The sequence below is a fragment of the Trichoplax adhaerens genome, genomic scaffold (assembly GCF_000150275.1).
Source record: "Trichoplax adhaerens TRIADscaffold_1 genomic scaffold, whole genome shotgun sequence".
Taxonomy (NCBI): Eukaryota; Metazoa; Placozoa; class Uniplacotomia; order Trichoplacea; family Trichoplacidae; genus Trichoplax; species Trichoplax adhaerens.
Window position 1 is genome coordinate 2,771,622 of NW_002060943.1, and position 22,875 is coordinate 2,794,496.

Genomic DNA, 22,875 nt, shown 5'->3' on the forward strand with positions numbered 1-22,875 from the left:
AATGGAAACCGTAAACTAGTGTAGTAAAGACCATCATAATTATTCTATAAAGAGATAGATAGTTTTATCGAGCTAATTCAAGTCATTCTTTAAATTTTAGTCAATTAATTTATCATAATAATAACTAGCATTGATCTATTTTCGATTGCCCTACTCATACAATAACAATGGGTGGTCACCGAATGTTAACTACTCTCCAATTGCATATCCTTCATGATTCTAACCAACTTGTTGCTAGCAAAATTATATGTTGGGCATTATCTTTGCAAAACTGATATAATCTACAGTATACTGAGGTTAATAATTAGAATTTATGGAACAAACATCAATCAGTCTCTCTCATCAACCCCAAGCAAGTTGTTTACTTCACGATCGTCATAGTATTCAATAATTAAATAATATACGTGTACAGTGGTGGAAGAAAAATAGCTTCTTCTAGATCACTCTGTATGGGAGCCCTGTTTAATTTAAGTGAAAGTCTTTATCTATTTAGTACAATGGAATAGTTGGATAGCATAAGTGAATTCAATTATTGCATAAAAGCCTTCGTCCATTTCGTACAATAAATCAGTTGGATCATGCAAATAAAATAAGCGAAGAATCCCAGCACAAAACAATGGAGATAGCGTGCATTGATACACTTTTACAATAGAGAAGCTCTGAAGATCGCTAATTCTCTGCATGGCCGCCAAAATGCCGGCGGGTATATATAGCGGTATTGTAATTTTTTCCATTTGAAGGAGTGTTGTGTACCGCTGTGATAAGACTGGCGGATAGAGTTAATCGGATTAGTTTATTAGCGTTGTTGTGTTCCTTAAATTTAAGCTTGCTTTACAAGAGCAGTTTGTGTTTTATGTAAAGCAAGTTTTAAGCTTGCTTTACAGCTTGATTGACAATAACAGCAAGTGTTATAACAGTAAGCGGTAATTTGCCGTTCGTATCTCAATTAATTAATCAAGTTATTAAGTTTTTTAAATTGTTTTATTACAAAATATGTTAACCACAAATTTCTCACTATACTGCAATAGAAGTTACTGTAATGCTTTCAGGCGTTAAAGTTTAAGCTATTTATCACTCAACGATCAAGCGATCAACGGCCAAAATTATGAAAATTGTATATTTTCAGCCGCACGGCCAACATCTAAATAACGATCAGATGATGTCGCTGGTTATTCAGTTACAGGCTTTATACAGAAAATGCTTCACTAGCAGCAGTGACTTGCCAACCATCTATAAAAAAAACTAGCTGAAATGCAATCTATAATAACCCAAAAAGCATTACTGGTTCCGACCCTTACATGCATAGCTATGGTAAACAGATACTAGATAGACCAAATTAAGATCTAGAACATCACTTAATATAAACGTACATTCCATATACGGTACATATAGATATACAGACAGACTAAAATTTGATGGGGAGGTTAATCAATGGGTGGCCCAGATTTCGCCTAGTACAGTACTGTCAGCAATCGCGATCCAAGCTAAACTTGAGCCGAGCAGTTGCTTCGTATCCTAAAATCTCTGCGAACTAACAACGATCCTTAAGCAGGTTTATTAACAGTCTAATCTTACTAATCTGCTGATTTCTACATTTCCACGCATTAGTATTCTACTTATTTATCGGTGCAGAATGAAAATTCATAATATACACGTAGATTTGTATAGTCTCTTCTTTTCCTCACTTTATTTCCTCAGTGAATCTGAAGATACTTATTTACAGCATACATTCAATCCAGACAAGGTAAACTCTGCCTGATTGAACTTAATTTTGTTTCTATATTTATTCTCAGTTTTCTAGTAAGTTAAATGAAAATATTGGTTTTCAAGTTGTATTTTACGACGAAAGCATCTTCCATTCGGTCAATTTCTACTATTGGCCTCGCTAGCCCTGTAATCTCTCGTTTCATGAGAAAGTCTTCTTGTATATCTACTTTATTTACGATTTAATTCAGATATAGATTAACCTTACGCTAATTTATTAGTAATGAAAGGCTTGCTTAAAAGACTTAAAATTAAAATAAGCTTTAAAGGAAAAATATTGTAGTTGCTAGCATTAGTTAGAATGCCCAACAACACTATTACAAAAAATAGGCTCATTTTTGATTCCATTGCTTCTCTACTGAGAAGAATTTCAATGCATAAATAGAGGATAAGGGTTGACTATTTCTTATTTAATCTCTGATATAGGCAATATTCAAGTACCAGACCGAACTGAAAATAAGATATGGGGATAATTTGTGCATGCTGTAAGAGACAGGTAAATAATCGAATATTCCTGGCTGTTGCGTTGATAACTACAGCACTTGCAAAATTACTATCGCCGTGTCAAATAGTATGCCATGAGTCTATTATATCAACATTTTAACAAGACTACAACTGCGGTTATATGTATGAATTACACGATTAGCCACGACTATTGCTGATAGACCCCAGTGAAGATTTAGATTTTGATATACAAGCTGAGGTATATTATATTTCCATCGCTTATAGCATAGTACCAAATAAATGCAACAATTCATGATAAACAATTATTTAAGTTCTTCCGTTCAGATATTGATACATGTAAATTGAATACGTAAACGGTTATAGGATATAAAGAGGGGCACAAACTATTTTTCCTATAAAAACAGGATTGGTGCAGGTGGCTTTGGAGAAGTCTATCGAACTGAAACATTATCTTATGGCATTCTTGCCGTCAAAAGAATGAAAGAGCAATTAGTAAGCAATTTCTGCAAGTGGTATTGAAATAACTTACCTAGAAATTTTAATGTCTAATAATTTTAATTTATTTATGAAACGAATCAATTCTATTAATTAATATATTTTTAATGACTTTTTGACATCTTATTCTGCTATCTATTGGCGAATATGGTAAAGCTTACAGTAAATGATCTACTAGAATGTCAAAATATAATCCAGTAAGTCTCGACTACTCGTTTATTTGATTTTGTACAGTACCATTAGTTAATGTACTGTATATCTTAGTTCTAGTTTATAAAATAAAGACCACGATTACGTATTTAGACTAATTTATGATAGGAGTTTCCTTTAGAACTACATTTACAGTACACCTTATCATTTCATTAGGCACCTGTAAAAAAGAGTATGATTGTTTATGTAGGCTGAGTTGAGATAGCATTTTCTTTTAGAACTATACTTGCTGTATACTGTATACTTTAAATTGAATACATGGTTAAACGCTTGTATGATAATGCTTCTATATTTATTAAGATTCTACAGCACTAAGACATTTACTACTGGCTTCTAGATATAGACATACTAATCTCGTCTGCTTGTTTTCCGCCTTGATGGTTGACAACCACTTTTGCATGGTGATGGAATACGTAGCAAATGGCAGTTTAAGATCAAAATTGAAGGCAAAGGTAAATTGACGCTTTAATAGTAATTTAGAGGAATATTTCCAAATTACTCTAACCCTATTAATGGGAATATTACGATTGTTACTCAAAATCATGACCTTTTAATAAGATTGATGATGACACATAAATTATTTTATGTTAACCGTAACATAGTAATTACTTCTTCGATACTATAGTAGTAATTGTTCATAGCTTGAGTAGAATCAATTATAATTACTGCAATTTTACTGATTCCAGGATGAAAATTTAGACTATTCGGTTAGGCTACAAATTTGCAGAGGCATAGCAGAGGGAATCAATTATCTACATACAGCGTTCATGACATATCTTGTACACAGAGATATTAAATCTGATAATATATTGCTTACGGAAGACTATACTCCCAAAATATGCGATTTCGGCCTGGCAAAAATATTATCTGCAAGAATAGATCATGGAAATAGTGCTATATTTACTGAAACTATATGTGGGACTGAACCTTACTTACCTCCAGAATCATTTCAAGGAATAGTCTCACGGCGTTTTGATGTCTATAGCTATGGAGTTGTACGTATATTGACCTAATAGTCAACAATCTAATCTATAGAAGCTCGTAACTATCAGTTATTCTGTATCAAATATCTGGCAGGTGTTACTAGAAATTATATCAGGAAAACCAGCAACCTTTAGTGATCTGGAAGGGTGTCGCTTCTTGGTATGTCTGTATTCATGTACTGTACTAAAACTATAACATTGAATAATGTCTATGCAACGCGAATATGATACAACTAATGTTTTATACATTTAACTACAAATAATATGACACCCTTAAAGTAGAATCATTGATACAATCGGTGTTAGTTAGATTTCTACCATAAAATATAGTACTATTAACTAACTGCAGTGTAAAATCATTTTAATTATTGTTAGTAGCTACTTTATAGGAAGTAGTTTGATATTTTTAGCCTTATATAAGCCAAAATTGACTTAAGTAGAGATGCTCGAGTCTGGTATAAATTTTTATGAACATTGCACTTTATTCTAAAATGGCCTGTCCTCTATTATAAATAAATCTCAGAGCTTGAACATACTTTATTCAAAAAATATTGTTGCCTGAATTTAGCAAACAAATATTTCAATAATCTCTACGCAGGCTTAGCTAAAATAATAATTTGATCGAAGGGCTTAGGTATACATGATTCAGAAAATATTTTAGCTTAGATTTGACCAGTAACTGTTCTAATAATCCCTGTGTGGGCCCAGCTAATCTAGTTTTTATTCAAGGTTGCTGCCGTTCACGATTTGAAAATAACTATCAAATGAAGTTGTAAAACACTTATTGATCCTCTAATTTTTGCTTTTGATGAGTATTTTTGTTAATTTGTATAAATACGAAATTAAGGCAATAATTCCTACAGTACGATGGTATATAAAACTATAGTTGGTGTGCTTTCTTATCTATCAATTATACTGTTAGTCAAACTTTTCATAACTTGATAGACAATATAGAATAGTGCTAGAGCAATTCGCTGTAAGTATTGGTGAGTGATGAGCGCATTGTTTAGTAATATGAACTAAGACAAAATATTATTCGAAAGGGATTTCTTTAAACATTTTACAGCATGCTTTAGTCTTTACCGATGCCTTTTCATGGTCTACCTCCAAATTTTATCATATATTTGCTTCATCTTTGATAATATAATTAATTAGTTGTAAAATCTTTTTCATTGATTAAAATGATAGAAAAATCTGATCTATAAACTTTAGTTTTATAACAATAGTGAAAAATTCACTATTCTAATCCGCTTGTAATGCTGTCATTATTCAATGACCACTAGGCCAATTACTTTCTTCATTGTTACAATCATGATAAATCAACGTTTCCAATCGCTGAAACGGCTTCTTGGCCTAATAATATTAAAAAAAAACTAATGAAACTTGCAAAGAACTGTCTAAAGCGCAATTACAGAGACAGACCTCAAATGGATAAGGTCAGAAGCTATAGTAATCTTACGCTCGATTTTATCGTAAAGAATACTTTTATTATCTAATTTATTTTTATTTTAAGGTGACTACTAAACTTGCAAAGATCAATTTAATGCAAGATAATTCTCCTGACAGTAAACTGACAAGGTTCTTCTCGCGCATTTAAATTAGTAGTAGACTATAATATGAGCTGTCTCATAAATATATGTGGTATTTGCAATCTTTCGTACTGAATCATATATTTGAATACAGATTTTTGCGTTTAGCCCTACTATAGCGCATTCCTTACTGTTTCTTTTCACTGACTACAATTATTTGCTATTATCTAGATTATTCTGATATTCGTGCATTATAATTTAGAATTCTACTGTCTTAATCTCTTCACGTGTTCTTTTCCAATAGTATAATATCATAACGCTAACTTTTACTTCATGTCTTACTTATTATTGCGGTTATTGTAGTTACTAGCGCTACGTACGCGTAGTTATTACTATCTTTACTTATGACAGCTTACATGTCGAACTAAAAAACAATCTTCATTTTTAGATGATTTACAGTATGAATAAAAACCTCTTTCTTAAATAAAATGTCTTGTGTTGATCTCTTATGGCTATAAAATCCACTTCTACTAATTTTTTGGAGCTCTTATTACCTTTGCATACAAGGTCTCATTAATAAACTAATGCAAGACCTAAGCGTCGGCTAAAATATATTTAATGACATGACATGAAGTATTATCTGATTAATACATTGTATCCAAATTATTTTAAAAATCACAGCTGTTCGATTACAGTAATAAGATTAATATAACATGAAATTGTTTAGCTGAAGTTTGATGCTAGTAGAAATCTTTAATTATTGAAATAAAGCACCTTAATATTGGACCCGATAGATAGCCTAAGTCGGATGACCTAATAAAAATTGTACCCATAATGAATCGAGACAAGTCTTAATATAGTAAAAATGTCATTAAACTATCCTAATATGTTAAATATGGATAAGACTGATGATACATTATATACTGGTACCGCAGCTTACTAGTATTTATATAATGGATATAATTAAATGTTGGCATGTTAAATTAATACTAATCAATTATACCATGATTCAATTCCTAAATATAATATAATTTTGTATTTAATATATATCGGAATTGTGGAGGATGCAACCATAAAAGTCGTAACATCTAAATTAATGTATATAATCAGCTTTTACATATATACTAGCGGCATTCAATAAAGGTATCATTAGTAGCGTAAGAAGTATTACCCAAAAGTAGATATACCATTGAAAGAATTCTGTATTTTACTAAAATTTAACCTATTTTTTCAAGTCAGTATCAGATATTATAGCCTCAACTATTGAAATTGAATAGGTGTGATTATGGATACACTCCTAGAACGTTCATTTTCTCAGCAAAATGCCAATAACTACATGAAAGTATCTAATTTAAAAAAGTGGGAAATACTAACTGATACTGTATATCCATTAAGCGTGTTCTTGGCAAACCTACATCATGTATATGTTAGTTTATATAATTTAAATAGACTAAAGAGATTAAATTTTATTCAATACAAAATCTTAACACCGCCAAAACTTTAATATTGTGGGAGAGAAATACAGACTCAGAGCAATAGTATTCCAAATGTTTTAATATAGTTCAATGAATCCATATAACCTAATCTTACTTTTAGCCAATTACATAGTTTAGGCAATTTATCAGTATTCGTATAGCAAAAATCCAATTTTACAAGCTTGATTATTTAATAATCACTTTATTTTGTACTGTAATTACTGCATTTGAAATCGCTTTTTTAATAACTAAAATCGTTCATTAGGAAAAAATCATTAGTGCATAGGATAAAAACAAACGATTTCGAATATTGGGACTACTTCATTTATTTATAACTTCGAATTTACTAGATATTAAATTTTGTAACTACTTTTACAGCAAATCTATGGATCTAGCTTACTATCTACGCATAATCTTTACTTATCGCCACTTTTTATTATTGCATATTGAAATGAGATATAACAATTCAGTACTACTTATCCATCTTATTCAATAACTGCTGACAACATTCATATACCTAAAATCCAAATGTAAATATTCACTTTAAAATCAAATGTAATAACTTCATCTAGTTCTAATTTGGTCTTACTTTTTGGATACTAGGTCGATCTTGAGCAGTTTCATTAAGACAATCGGAAGCTAAATTTAAGAGTTTTTTCCTTGGACGATAAGTATATAATACACTAATTTGTTTCTTCCATGATATTCTTTTATCTTTAAGGTATTTCCAGTTCTTATAAGGAGTATTTAACAAGTACTCTTTCTGTTAATGAAAATAGATAACTCACTAAAATGATTTAAACTAGCCATATGTACAACATCTAAAAACATTTTCAATTTTTGCAAGACTATAGATATTAGCACAGCTAACCAGCATAGATGGTCTCCTGTCTCTTGTATAAATCGATTTTCCGGAAACTACAACTAGGCAAATCTAACTCCAATAGCAAGCGAAAAATATCATTAAATCTTTATGTGTAGTTCAATCCAGCTTTAAGTATGGCTTAATTATTTTTGCTTACCGCCCCAAAGCTAAATATATCATTAGAGAAAGTAACTGTTCCAGCTAGAGCTTCTTCGCAACAGTAGCCCATCTTATCAATTTGGCAAGGTAAAGTTAACTGCGACTGCCTGATAATATTGCGATATATGCATCCGTCCGATAACTTTGCCACTCCTCTTTCATCTATCAAAACATTTGCACTGATAAAAATGAACATTTTTAATTCTTACATTGGTAAATACAAACATTCATGCATAGCAATTGCCAGTAAATTATTTGAATTACCACTTTAAATTATTGTGAACTAATTTACATTCGTGTAAATGGTGTAAGCCTTTTGCTATATCACGTAATATGGACAATCGCTCCTTACACTTTGGTAAATAAGTACTCTAAGATAATTTAAAATTTCTTTAGCAGCTTTGAAAACGTCGATAGATAGGAGAAATTAGCTATTTAGTAAGAATTATACGAAACTGTTGCTGCTAATTTCGTCTCTAGCGAATGAGGCAAAAATTCCTGTAGTAAGCCTCCAAGCAGTGGATAGTAAGCATAGACATTTCTGATATTTCCATGCTTTAGTCTATTAGTACAAATAAAGCTTCAATGATCATGCTAATAAAATTACCTATGGAATCCTTATTAAGCATTAAAATACCAGTAGAATTATAATAAACCTACAGCGGTAATAAGATCAGTTTTTGCAGTACTCTTTTATAAAGTCTATACGTATAACTAGAGCTTACCGTAGTAAATCATTGATTATATTTATGTTTTCATCAAGATAATTTCGCACGACCTAAGAAAAATTCAAAGAGGTATCACATAACTATACAAATTAAAAGCTGGCTTCCAAGTGCTATAATTCACTACCACTATGAAATTTGGAGCCATATCCTGAATCAGATGCTATTAAAAGTTTTGTGTTAGATTTCAAGCTTACTATAAGAAATATTCACAGCTTTAAAAGTATGTCACGTAGCATGACCAATAATTATAATAGATAGTAAGGAAATTAAAGATCATATCCTATTCGAATATGGCTTAGCTAGCTACTGACTGCAATACTGGAGAGATTAAAAAAATGCTACTACAGTATACCGCATTCAACATAGCTACGATAGGCAATAAACTGTCCATTTAGGTATAAAATCTGTGTTACGTGAGAGCAAATGAAATCTAAGATTACAAATATGATTCGATTCTCGGCGTAATTCGATTACTATTGAGCAAAAGCAAAACAGGCTATCTAAGAATTTGTCATTAATTAGCAAATTCCTGAAATTTGGTTATAAATGTGTTTATATTTAATTCATGATGAAAAACTGTGTTGATATTTAGCAGAATTAATCCCTGTAATAATCGTGATACTAATCGGGAAAAAGAACGATGTTAAATTATAACTTCTCCTGATGAATTAGATGCTATTGAACAAGAATTGGATTTCTTGTAATCGAAAGTAAAGATTTATCTTGTTTCAAGAAATTATGCACCTCACTATTCCATTTCTTAAAAGCATATAACTTTCTATCCGAAACGATTTCATAAGTAGTACTAAATGGGCCTGACCAACCTTGATTTTCTCTCATAAATTGTCGAATAACCTTAATTGATATGCATAATTGAATAGTTAAAAGTTGATCATATTATAGTAGATCTAAAATTTATGAAATTATTCACGCGTAGGCTAACTTAATTTTGAATACGGAAGTAAAAACTTACAGAAATTGGTACGGGATTCATGATGTTGCCACTATCGTCGTCGATATATGAGTTAACAGAGAAATTTGAAGTAGCTGGATCAATATAGACTACACTAGGTTTAAAGTTCGAGCAGAGCAATCGCCAACAGGACTACAAGATTGCAAAATATTATCAATGAAATCGAAATAGGGAATTATTACAGTTAAAAATGTCGTCATAAGCATATACAGACATAATTTGAAAGTACAGACCTAAAGTATTTTTTCTAATTTTCAATAGTATTTGTTGACTAGGAATCTATTTTAAAATCAATACTAACTTAACTAATTCGTTCACTTTGTCAATTTACTTACACAACAGCAAGTATTATCTTCATCTTGATTACTAATAAAGTAATTCTCTTCCATGTCCTCCTTCGGTACTTTGTTGAAAAATGATCATAGGCAATACTGGAGTTAATAAATACTAAATAAACACTAATCAAGTCATATGATTAATCCCAAAGTAACATCAATATCATGTATCAAGAAGAATAATAACAGATCTCGTGATTAAATTAAATAATTATCTGATTTTAATACATTCAACACGTCATGTCAACTAGCTAATTGTAGCAATAAATTAATACTGAGTGGAAATAAATGTAATTCCGCGATGGGAGAGATGAGACTGCATAATGAGTGAAGTCGTCGAGTTTCTTCAGTCGATGCGTTCTTATTAGAGCAAATCAGTTCATATATTACAAAAAATCGGTGAAATGTTGTAGCTGCTTGTAATTTATGTTCGTGATAGTATTTAGTTATAAATAATTACTGTACAGTACATTCATGAACGCTTAAATACATAGATAGTAGATGTAGTCACGGTATTGGCTATCAGTTTAGCGATCAAGATTGCTCTCAATTGAAAGTAAACTATTTTTCTAGTTTAGAGAGAATGAAACCGTTATGCAGCATAGAGAATTATATCTGCCTTCAAGTAGAATAAATGCTCTATTTGATCAAACTTTCAGATATACTCTCTGACTGTATTAGCTACACTGATAGCACTTATAAATCGATCCATGTAAATTATCTTTACTTTAATGAAATTTGGGAAAATTTAGTTAGAAATAGAGTTATCAATTTAAAAAGGGGATTATAAAAGCTAAAGGACATGTTCAGAAATTACAGAAATGATTTATAGCGAGAAGAAATGTTCGTAGAAAATCTGCGATCTTCTCGCTTAAATGGTAAAAATCATCACGATCTGAAAACGTAAAATTCCCAAAAATGACCGAAGTAATTCACGTTATTTTACATTATAAAAAAAAATCAGAAATCTGATAAACCCCTTTATATTTTTGTATGACAATCATAAGAAGTGTATAACGCAATAAATCTAGAAAATAGAATGAGGAAATCATTTATTGGCTTATAGTACAAGAATAGTAAAAAGTTGGCAAGTCTTGAATTTTAATCTTAAAATTAGATAGAAAAGTTAGACAACAGTATAATAAGAAGATGCGAACAATGTTCTAACATCTTAAAGAGAAATTAGCAATCAAATAACGCATCAAAATAACAGCCAATAAAAAAATCTTCACAATCAAGATTAAATGTTGAATAAGCCAAGAAATAAGGAACACTCATGGTAGTTATGGCTCTTTAAATTATTCAATTTCATAATTGCAACCTTCCGTTAGCGACATATTTATTCTGTTTCTTGACAGTCGCTAAGCTTTGATCGATTATAATGACTTCATAAGTTCTCTTTTCTATATCAATATTTCAAAACCTGAAACATAGCTCAAGCTAAACTTCAGCATCTTTAATCTTGTCTGCGATATATAGCTTGAACCATGGTATATTGAAATGTAGTCAGTTTAAATCTAGTGCAAAGAATATTGTAAACTGTTTTGATTCTTTGTAAACCAAGTGTAGAAGATTTAAGCTTTCTATAAATTAATCATAAGGCTTGCTTATGCAAATTTGAAACTGTATTTACTATTATAGGATGAAGATAAACTGCAATTTCTTGATATTCCAGCCAATAAACTCCATTTTACTTCTATCCTAATCATTCATAAATCTATCTTCTATTATATCAGTTTGTAATGATTGAAATTTTATTCCTTAAGAATTATAGCAGAGATGGAGCTAGCCCAACTTGATACAGCATGTAAGTGAATTCTATTCCAACAAGATAATCAGATTCAGATATTTTATAAATGGTTCGATCAAAATTATGTATTCCTATGTGATATACATACGCATTATTGGAATAAGCTTAAATTTAAATAAAATTCTATTTGGTGCATTTTATCAAGTATCAAAATAAGTTTTTGTTAGATCGATGACTCAATTAAAAGGATAATATCTTTGAGCACGATGATTTAAAGATTTATGTATTAGCTTAGTAGTTAATTTCTGAGGTGAAGCACAATAATATACGGTATCCACTATAGATTTTGTGTATTATTTTAAACATTTAAAAAATAATTATGCATTGAACATTAATAAGTTAGCAAAAGGTAACAAATTTTAGCAACTAATTCAGTTGTGGTGATATTGTATACCTTTTTTGCAGTGAATTGAACATACTCTTTACCATTACAGTAATAAAGTAAATTACAAACTTAAATTTAAGCTTTGCCTTGGATATCTATTAATAGAAGAAAAATATTTTGTAAAAGGTAGTCAATACTAAGCGTGCAACAACGATTGATAAAAGTTGGAGGTTAAGATTTGTTATGGCCATCTTTCATATAAGTCGATACAAGTTCGCTGTACCTGTCAATATAAAAAGTTTATGGACAGCATTTGAAAACTTGATCAATGTAATCTTTGATACCCTTATTCGTACGTCTTGCCTACCTCAAAATTAGGTGGTCTCTCTTGTGTTGTTTCTGCTAGACACCAAGCAGCTAAATTCAAAAGTTTCTTTCTTGGGCGGTAGATATCTATCTTGGTAATTGCAACTTTCCAGGAAATTCGCTTATCTTTCAACTTTTTCCAGTTTTTATGAGATGCATGCATTAAATAGTCTCTCTAATAAAGATATCATAAAACAAATTAGATCATTTTCTGTATCAGTCTTTCAAAGAAACTGATTAATTATTATAGTTTAGGGAAGAAATCTCAACTAATGCCCGATAATGTGAAAGTATTTACTAGCATAGATGGCCTTCTTTTCTTAACAAAAATCGGTTCACCAGATACCAATTCTAAGCAGATCTAAATACATATAATTAGATACCTATATTAGCAAAGTGTCTATTTGCTGTATGCTATACCAAATGCATTACTTACAGCCCCGAAACTATAAATGTCGTTTGCAGGAATTACTTTACCACAAAGAGCTTCATTACAGCAATAGCCAATCTTGCCTACATGAGATGGTAAGGTACTTTGCGCGTGGACACTTCCAGTGAAATCTAAACATCCATCACTTATTTTGGCAGATCCATTATTATCTATCAAGACATTGGTACTGGTAGATAGAAAAATGTATTATAGATTGCTATTAAAACAGTCTAGCTTTAGTTAATTGCAGTGCAAGAGATGTAGTATCACTTTAAAATTACCTTGTTAAGCAATTGTGAACTACGTTGCTATCGCGCAAGTAGCAAAGTCCGTTGATAACATCTTTAAGTATTGAAAGACGTTCCTTACATTGAGGCAGTTTATCTCCCTATTTTTTTAAAGATATACCGTAAAAATTCAGGCATATAATTTCATTGAGTGCCTTGATTTTGCTTTGTAAGGATTAAAATTACTATGGTTATCAGAATGTAATCCAAAGTTTAGTAAATACTGAACTTTTAGTGTCATTAGCTGCCGAAGTGAATAAGGTAGATATTCTTGTAATAGACCTCCAAGGTGAACATGGTAAGAATATGTAATTCGTAAGCTTTCATGATTTAGCCTATGGAAAAAGATTGATACAGAAAGATGAGGAGTGTAAGCAATGTTACTAAAACTGGTGCCTTGATATCGTCCAATTTCAATTGCATTTACTCCTATTGTATATTCTTATTCTTTTTTTAAGATATTAAACAGGGGAATACTTTGATGGCTTGCATTATCATGCTCTAAAATATTAACTAATTCTATTACAAATTTATCATCTACCTAAAATTTTATCAAAATGTGAACGGAAATGCCTTAATAGATATTAACATGGCAGATACTTTTCATCATGCAGAAATGCTTCTACTCTAGCAGTATTCTTGCAGTCTACCCGAGATATCACACATTTCGATAGAATTATGAATTAAAATTTCCTAATCTATATTAACATGATTACAATATACTTTGTCGTGTGTAAGTACTTTTACTCCACTTTCATTATGTAATACAGTTTTATTTACTTTATAATATACTAGTAAACTGGTTAATTAAAGCACCCTCAATATCGAAAAGATTCTGGAATGAATGTCCTAAACTGGATTTATTTAATTAGTTTTCAAATAATCGAGTAGAATTTTATTTAATCCCATAGAGCAGCTATAACTGGATAAAATGTTTATCGAAAGTATCATGGAAATGAACTTTCTTAATTTATATTAGTCTGATTAGCTTTCTCATTTTCGACTACTTCCTGTTCTTAAAGCTTACTGTAGTATCATATTTACCTATAGTTAGCGTCAGTATCTATAGATATATGCAATAAACTTCTTTAGTTAATGCTAAGTACTTATATAATTATAATAAAGAGTTTTATTCGCTCCTATGGCAAACTTATATTTTAACCTATACTTAATGTACGACCAGAAATCGAATCATTTTGCAATCGTATCTACTCTTGCAAGATAGTTATCTTGTAAATAACATCTCATCAATATCTGATGGTATTATTGAAAGAACTTACCTGAGTAATTGCTCTATCAATTGATCTTTATCCGATAAATAACTGCTCATCTAATTTTGGACGACAAAAAATCAGAAATTCCGTTAAATTTTTTTTATTCCTATTTCAGCAAAAAATAAAGTACTAATAATGTCAGCTTTAGCTCTATCCCCGATAGGTTTAACTATTCTAGATTAACTAGGTTACACATCCAAAAATTGAAAGATCTATGCTGAATAGAGAACAATAACTAGGTTTCGGAACAATTCGATCAATAAACTCTTGTAACACTGTAGTAATTCTATTTGCTAATAGCTGTGGAGTTTAAGAATGAATACCAAAGAATCGAAACCTTTTGGCGATAATGTAAGTGATAATAACGGAGTGTGGATTAAAGGACATTGTTTTGGTCGTGCTACAGTACTAAAAATTACTCTTGCTACTGCCTACAGTTGTTTTGAAGGCAAAACCTTGCTCTGATAGGCATGTTTAATGACGATTACTATACTTATAGGCATAATAATCGCCATTTAATAAAATCTATCAAAGCCATCTTGGGTTACATCCAATCTAATGGAAATAGTTTTCTATAACGATGAATTACCGTACATAAAGATGCAGCAATGCAAAGGAATATCACTATTTACGTCAATGTTGATAAATTTGGTAAAAGAAAGACAAAAACGCAAAAATTTCACCATTATGTTAAGAATTAGATGCTGCCATCAGTACTGTGTATCTAAGCACTTGAAAAAGGAAGTAAAATTTATAGTATCGTTCAAGACATTCCTTTAGTTTTTACTGTTCTAATGTGTCGTTGTATCAGAGGAATGAAAGTTTACTGCTCTAACCATTTTAATATTGCGATACTGTAGTCGTATTGCCTAAAGTTTGTCTTAAAGGCAAGACCCTGCACTGATCGGCAACTTCAGTGACGATTATTATGCTTATAAACCGAATTAATATCATTTAAAACCTATCAAAATCGTCTTGGCTTAAATACAATTTAACAGAAACACAGTAGTTATTCATAACGATGAATTAGTTTATACAAAGATGTGCCGATGGAATGGAGTATTACACTATTTACATCAATGTTGATAATTATGGTAAGAGAAAGACAAAAAAAACGTAATAAATATATGATTACTATAAAGGAATTAGTTGCCATTATTAATGCTGTCAACTAAGTACTTAATAAAGGAAGGGAAATTTATGGAATCGTTCAAGGCGCTCCTTTAGTTATTAGTTTTCTAATGTGTCATTCTATTAGCAGAATGATAGTTTACTGCTCTAACCTTTCTACTATTGTCTTTGAACTTATAAGCAGAACATGTACTTCTAATTGGAAAATATTAGATGAGAAAAGTGGTTACAGTAAGAGATTCGTTATAAGTGGACAGAGTCAATTTCATTGCTCTAAAAGATCCAATATTTCTCTTAATTTATAAACTGAATATGCAGTTTTAATTGGCAAATATTAGAAGAGAAAAATGGCCATATCGACAAATAGAAAGTTCAGTTTCTTGCTGTTCAGAAAACAGTGTTGGTCTAGACAATATTACGGTTATATCACATAGTTTGTTCAATTCATTGATGAAGTATTTGCTAATCAACGATTAAAGAATGGAATTGATTAGTAAACCGATCACAATGTTCATTAGTTGGATAATGGAGAGAATTTAAATTGCCTTGGATTAAAAACTGATAGTAAACTGCGTGACGAATGAAAATGGTTAATATCGTTTATGGAAAAATTAAAATAGTGGAAGTGTGGGATAGACGTCGTCGAGCATCATCCTCTTTTATGTGTAATAAAGTGTTTTCCAAAAAATAAAACAAGAATCAGTTTCCTGTAAACCTTACTTTATTGCATCGATTAAGTTCGTCTTTCAAATACCAAGGACTATCTATTTTCCGTCCATCATTTTAATATTAAGCTAATTTGGGGCTGAATGACGATACGAAATGCCTATTTTATTGGTTTGATCAGGGTAAAAACATGTAGATGTTGTACCTTGTTTTAAGTCTACAGTATAGTACATCACCAATTTGAATATCTTTAACGTAAATACGTTGTTTAAGATAGGTAAAATGTGAGCAAATAATTGTGTTCGAACCCCTTATTCCCAAGTTAAAATGATCTACGAGCAACTTTAGATGGGGTTGACTGACTTGGGTTAGAAACAAAAATTGTTTTGATACAGACCATGATATATCATTATGAATTTAAGAATTCGTTTAAATTATTATAACTGGCGTATAGTTTCAAGTGCTAGTATAGCAATTGAGAATAGAATATCTTAATAGAAACATTCATTAAATGATCTACAACAGAATTTACCTCTGGTTTCCATTTTTTAAACGCTGAAACTTTACCATCGATAGTAATTCTATACGTAGTGCTAAAGAAGCCCGGTAGCGCCAACGCTTTCTTAATGGCTGATTGAATCGCCTAAATCAGAATGCGAACTATATTGAGTGCACCGAAACTCAAATTGATTCTATCCATTTCTAATAGCATTATTGATTGTGTAAAACTCAATACCCGTATAGTCATCTCTCAAGGAACTTACAGAGTCCGATGGAGGAGCTTGATCATCGTTATCCCCGATTGGTGAATAATCATTTGCTTTAGGTACATCAGCATAGATGACACTAGCTCGAAAGAGTCTTGAAAAGCAATTCAACCAAGGGCAACAACCACCCTAATACCGTATCCATAACCGAATAAAATGATGTCAAAGCCAAAATTAGTATTTTACCTTATTCATAGTGGCTGCAACTATCACTTATCCGTATTTCAACAAGCGTTTTAAATGCAGTAGCAATCATCTATTTTAGCCTATTCTATCATCAGTGATGGAACGAGACGTTGGGCATTAATCTACAGTATTTCAAGTTTTTACAACTTACGTGACATGGCTCATCCTGATCTTCATATTGGATATTTCCTGTAGACCGTGGTTCCATGTTTTTAATCAATGGTATCAATCGGCATGAAATAAAGACATCTTGCCACGGAAGAGTGGCACAAAATTGGTCAAAACTAGGAGCAACAGTCTAGTGTCGTTGACAATTTTAAAAGTGTTTTGAAAATTAACTCTGGCATCACTTGACGGTAGTTTTCCATGTTAATATTATTAGATAAAGAAAACGAATGAATGGGCACCCTACTGTGACTTCCATCACGTGATATCGATCAGGCTGATAAGAAGAATGAATATAAATCGAAGGTATTGTCCTCCACGAGGGGAACAATAGCACTAGACAATAGGCGGAGAGGGCAGTAGGCAGGCCATCGTGAAAAAACTTTTATGCCGGTGTTTGCTATCTATAAGTTCACTTTAAAAAGCTTCATTTTGACACCAGGATTTCGAGATGAATTTCTAGGATGTCCAATATGGACTAGAATCTGTTTTCTTTATAGCTTCCTACCAGCTTATTAATCTCTAAAATGAACAAAACGATAACGATTAAAGATAAATTCGACTAAAACAGCGTCTCTTCGTCTCTATTGGAAGTGAATAGTATCATAAAATTTGGCGTAATATCTGATAGATTACTCTTTCCCTATCTCACAAGTTGATCTAATTCTGGCGTCATCATGTAACAGCTTGCAATATCGTATATTGAACTTGGTTACGATTTAAAAATGATCAACTAGGTTCTTTGAATCAAGTTCATCATAAGATTGTTTCTTACTTCTTAAATCTTGCAATAAAGTACTGTTTCTATTCCTACTCTGAAACAATCACTCAATAATTTGTCTCTCAATGCAGTGGATAAGAATAGTTTACGGGTTTTACTTCAAATACTTGTTCAATATCAAATTAGCACTTAGACCAAGTAAAACTATAAGTAGCAAGATCTTAAACTGAACTCTCTTCCTGAAAATGTCAGCGTTTAACATCTTTCATTTCAGACTATTAAAATGGTTATTTTAAGTAGTAATGTTGTAGTACTTCGTCAGCAAAGCGACGGGTTATAGGTGTACTTCTCATTATTTATACTTTACTCTTTTCCCATTTAAGTTGATCTAATTCTAGCGTCATCATGTTAACTGCTTACAATCTATATTGAACTTGGTTACGATGTAGAAATGATTAACATGGTTCTTCGATTCGAGTTTATCTTAAGATTGCTTCTTACTTCTAAAATCTTGCAATAAAGTACTTTTCCTATCCTGGCCTTAAACAGTTACTCAATAATATAATATGTCTCCAAATGTAGCATATAAAATTGTTTTCTTACTTCAAACATTTGTAAAATATTAATATAGTAAATTTAGACCATGTAAAACTACACATAGCTAGATCTTAGACTGAGCTCCCTTCCTAAAGGAGTCAGCCTTTTATATCCTTCATTTAGGACTATTAAAACTGCTACTTTAAGTAACAATATTGTGACTCATGCTCCGTCAGTAAAGCGACGTGGTGCAGGATTAGTTCTCATTCTAGCCTGCAGTTATCTTCTCTAAATTATCCACTAACAGCACTCGATAATCCTATAGTCTTGTACTTTATTACACCCGCCTAAATGTGATTTGTATGACAGCTAGCCAATTCAGGTCTAGCGCTGCCATCTCACTTGTAATTATCGAGATCACACCATAGAATCTATATTCCTACAAATTGATGATCACGATTTATCGGCATGTCGTTTTCTACTAAAAAAATGAAATGTGCAAAGTTTATTCGGTCAACTTAATCGGTCATCCACTTTTGTTTTGACCATGTCTATTCCTCATATAAAATCAAACGAAATGGCTGTTGTTCTCTTTTACAATCTAGCAATGGTCAGCAAGGTTTTTTCGATTCTAATCCACCTTAAGATAGATTCTTGTTACTTACCGTACATCTCCGTTGTTGTAGTTTCTTCAAAAATAAAATGATCATGGTCTAGTTGGTAATGAATTTATATGTTTTGACGTAGTGTACATCTCGCCAAAAAAATTACAGTTCTCGTCTACAAACTAGAATTGATCAATAAGGTACTTTAATTCTCCTCTTTCCATCAATAAAAACATGTCGAGGAACTGAAACAAAGCCTTACTGGTATTATATTACATACGGTAATATGATGGATTCCTTACTTATGATCAATCGAGATTTAGCGGCGTTCTTCAAAAAGATTTCATTGTAGTTGATACAGCTAGCCGAAATTATGGTTTAGCAAATCATTTTTTTGTTCTGGATAATACTGTAAGAAACTATGTAGGAATAATCATCTCCTAACGGTAAAACAACGAAGCTTTATTCCATGTCTATTCTTCTACAGTAAGAGAATTGATCATGTTAATATTGTAAGCATGAATTAGCTAAGCCGTAACGGTAAACCCGTCAAGATCTGTTGTCTACTTCTTTTAACATGAATTATTGTAGTCATTGTAGAATGCAGCTACTCCACTTAGCAGGGAATCTTCTTAAGGTCTGAATGGAACAATTGTAGACTAATGCTTACTAATATCTTAACGTAATATTCAGTTACGACACTAATTTTATTCGCGCGGAAACTAGCTTGCAGCTCAAGAATAAAGGTACCTATTAGTGTGTTGCAGCCGATACGATAGTACATGCCTTTATGATCTGTTATAATTCTAAGGATACAATAAAAGATACCTTTAGTTAGAATTATTACTTACCCCATTTCAATCTAAGCAGTATAGAATATAATCGCTTAGCGGGGTATCCTCTTAACGTCTAAATGGAACAATTGTAGACCGATAATTATTATGCTATAGCGCAATAATCTATAACGACATTAATTTTTAAGCATGGAAGCTTGATTGCTGCTAAGAATCATGGTATCTATTGGTGTACTAAAGTCGATAAAATTTGAGTATATGATCTGCTATGATTCTACAGATACGATACAGGATGCCGTCAATTATAATTATTAGTTACCTCCAATTTCATTCTAAGCAGCAAAATAGGCGTTAATGGGAACAGGTAAAGTTAATGAACCAAAGTCGATCGGACATACTAATGTGGAAGTCACTAGTAATCAATCCTAACTCCGAAATTATCTGAGATTGATAGTTTTAAAAATAAAGACAAAAAATACGAACCTATTTCGCATGAATCCTTCATCAACTACAGTATAAGAAGGTACTACTAGGAATATCTGTCATTTTTCCTAACGCTTACCCAAAAATTATATTAGTTCATATAAAAAGGCATTTACGCTTTTTGCATCAAATTTTTTTAAAGCCTCCAGCTTTTTACAGATATGAAGAAAGCCGTAGTACTATTGGAATACTTAGTATTTCACAGAATGCCTCCAATTAATTCGTGATATCGGTAGTTTTTGCATTGAAATTGAGGTTTATACTAAATCTAAACCCTAATCATCGGTCTATAGGTGTTTAGCTAGTGATCTAAAATTTCGCATAAACTTTCAAAAAGTGCAAAAAAATACGATACTACTAGAGTTGGTGCTAGAAGATTTCTGCTTATATAGTCAGATGAATCTTGCAACAAAACAGAGAAGAACTGCTCGACATTCGTTAGAGATAACGAAAGAACACTTTGCTCTTCTAGTTTCATAATTATACTAGCATAAATCTGCAAATAATTTAGAAAACTATGGTAAAATAGTGTTGGAGACGGTAAAAGAACATTTGCTTTCACTGTAGCATATTTTATTTTAAAATTCAGTACATAAACAAACGATTGAAAAACACTCTTATAAGACAACATCGTAAAGTGAATGAGCCAAAACATGTCAATAAATGAAATTCCTTAGAGGTCTTCAATTATATATGTGTAGAATATTACTTTATATACTTTTATCCAACCTTAAAACAGTGTTCGTATCTCATAGATAGCCGATAAGCATAGGACTTTAATTACTTCATAAAAACCAAATTTTAACATGTTGAACAGTACTAACACTTTAGGCATAGTTTTATATGGTAGTCCATTGCCAAGGAAAATAAAAATTTTCGTAACTATTATTAAGATGATAGGAATGATGCGATCATAGAATTTCGATGTAAATAGGATTGTCAATTTGCAAGGTTATATTCATTTCGGTGATAGATAGCGTTGAATATGATTAGTTGAGGAGAAGAATAAACATCTTTTCCTTCAACTTCACAAATTGAATTTACTCTTATAACATTATTGAAAATGATCGATTAAAGCCAGTATCTCTTAACAAATGAATTATTCGTAAATTCATATGGATTTAGCAATTGTATCAGTTTCGATAATTTTTTATATAGGGAAAGCTTTAAGGTAACATATTCAGTTGCATATTAAATGAATACGCTCTGTGCAATTAAGTTAAACTCAATTTTTCTTTATGTTTAACTATGTCAAAGAGTTTTGCGCCTTATAATTTAATGTCTCCATTTTCTTTTTCAGGATGTTGTATAATTATATATGTCAGCAGGTAAATTTATCTGAAAGATTAACTGGTTTGTAGCTATAAAGATATTTAACGAATATTTTTTAAGAGTTTGCTAATACTTGAATTATTGCAATAACATCAAATTTCTTTCCATATCTATTTTAAGCTGATGAAAGTCTATTGTAACATTAAACGTTAAATTAACGCCCAAAACCGAAAATAATCACCAGGCTGTTGTATTGATCTAAAGAATAAATTCCTACCTTGATGAAGGTGAATCTTAGACAATAAATGGAGGTAGGAGTTGAGAATAGATTTCAAATTGCGCTTAGCAAAAAATTTTAGGATCAATATTATATCTATTTCTCATTGTAGAAGGATAAAAATGGCATTAAAAATTAAAGGATTGCGGCTGGCTTACGACTATCGAATTGTTTTAAAAGTATCAAGTGTAGTCTTTTTTTAACAGCCAATGCTGCAAGTAAAAATGACGTCTGTATCCCTTTGCTTAAAGAAATGGTTAGAATGGCTATCTTAAGACATTCACTACCATTGATTTAGCTGTATTGAACCAAATAATAGCCCCAATACTATCAAGATGTTACAGTTGTGGCCAATTTTTTACTCTTGTATCGATGAATTACTTCTTGAGATTCGCCGTAGTCGAATAAGCGATGCTAAATAGTTTACAATCTATGATGATGAAGAAATAAAGCAGTGAAATAGTTGCCGATGGAATTTGCAACCTAATGATAGTAAAGCTAATGTGATATGGCAGAAAAGCATTAAAAACTTGGCTTACGAAAACAATTTATAATTAATGTAATGGAGGGGAAAGAAAGAGTACAATATTGGCATGTGAGAATGATTTACTATTCTGATGTCACATTTTGAAAAAAAAGTGAAATTTTTGCCTATTAAAATATCTATAGCCAAATGTAATGTAGGAGAAGGTGGTAAACTATTTATTTACCAAATAATTAAATGCCCAATAAGATATAAAAAAAATAAAGTGCAAAATACTTGTCTGCAAAACAATTTAAAACCTAATATGACAGAAG

General features: G+C 31.2%; 3 protein-coding genes across 3 annotated transcripts; 1 reads left to right on the forward strand and 2 right to left on the reverse strand.

Moving 5' to 3' along the window:
- Positions 1-2,871: 2,871 nt before the first annotated feature.
- Positions 2,872-5,514, forward strand: TRIADDRAFT_51562 (uncharacterized protein; the record flags this gene model as incomplete). Its single annotated transcript, XM_002107713.1, has 6 exons — positions 2,872-2,921; positions 3,272-3,386; positions 3,621-3,929; positions 4,012-4,077; positions 5,201-5,353; positions 5,431-5,514. The coding sequence occupies 6 exons, from the start codon at positions 2,872-2,874 to the stop codon at positions 5,512-5,514; spliced, it is 777 nt and encodes a 258-aa protein (XP_002107749.1).
- Positions 5,515-7,393: 1,879 nt separating this feature from the next.
- TRIADDRAFT_51563 (uncharacterized protein) lies at positions 7,394-10,035 on the reverse strand (the record flags this gene model as incomplete). The annotated part of the gene is made up of 7 exons (XM_002108507.1): positions 7,394-7,438; positions 7,511-7,684; positions 7,944-8,107; positions 8,553-8,601; positions 9,418-9,528; positions 9,647-9,778; positions 9,982-10,035. The coding sequence occupies 7 exons, from the start codon at positions 10,033-10,035 to the stop codon at positions 7,394-7,396; spliced, it is 729 nt and encodes a 242-aa protein (XP_002108543.1).
- A 1,764-nt stretch (positions 10,036-11,799) lies between these two features.
- Positions 11,800-17,431, reverse strand: TRIADDRAFT_51564 (uncharacterized protein; the record flags this gene model as incomplete). The annotated part of the gene is made up of 9 exons (XM_002108508.1): positions 11,800-11,862; positions 12,484-12,657; positions 12,919-13,099; positions 13,194-13,300; positions 13,429-13,534; positions 14,480-14,529; positions 16,803-16,913; positions 17,035-17,166; positions 17,375-17,431. 9 exons carry the CDS (start codon positions 17,429-17,431, stop codon positions 11,800-11,802), a joined length of 981 nt encoding a protein of 326 aa, XP_002108544.1.
- Positions 17,432-22,875: the final 5,444 nt, after the last annotated feature.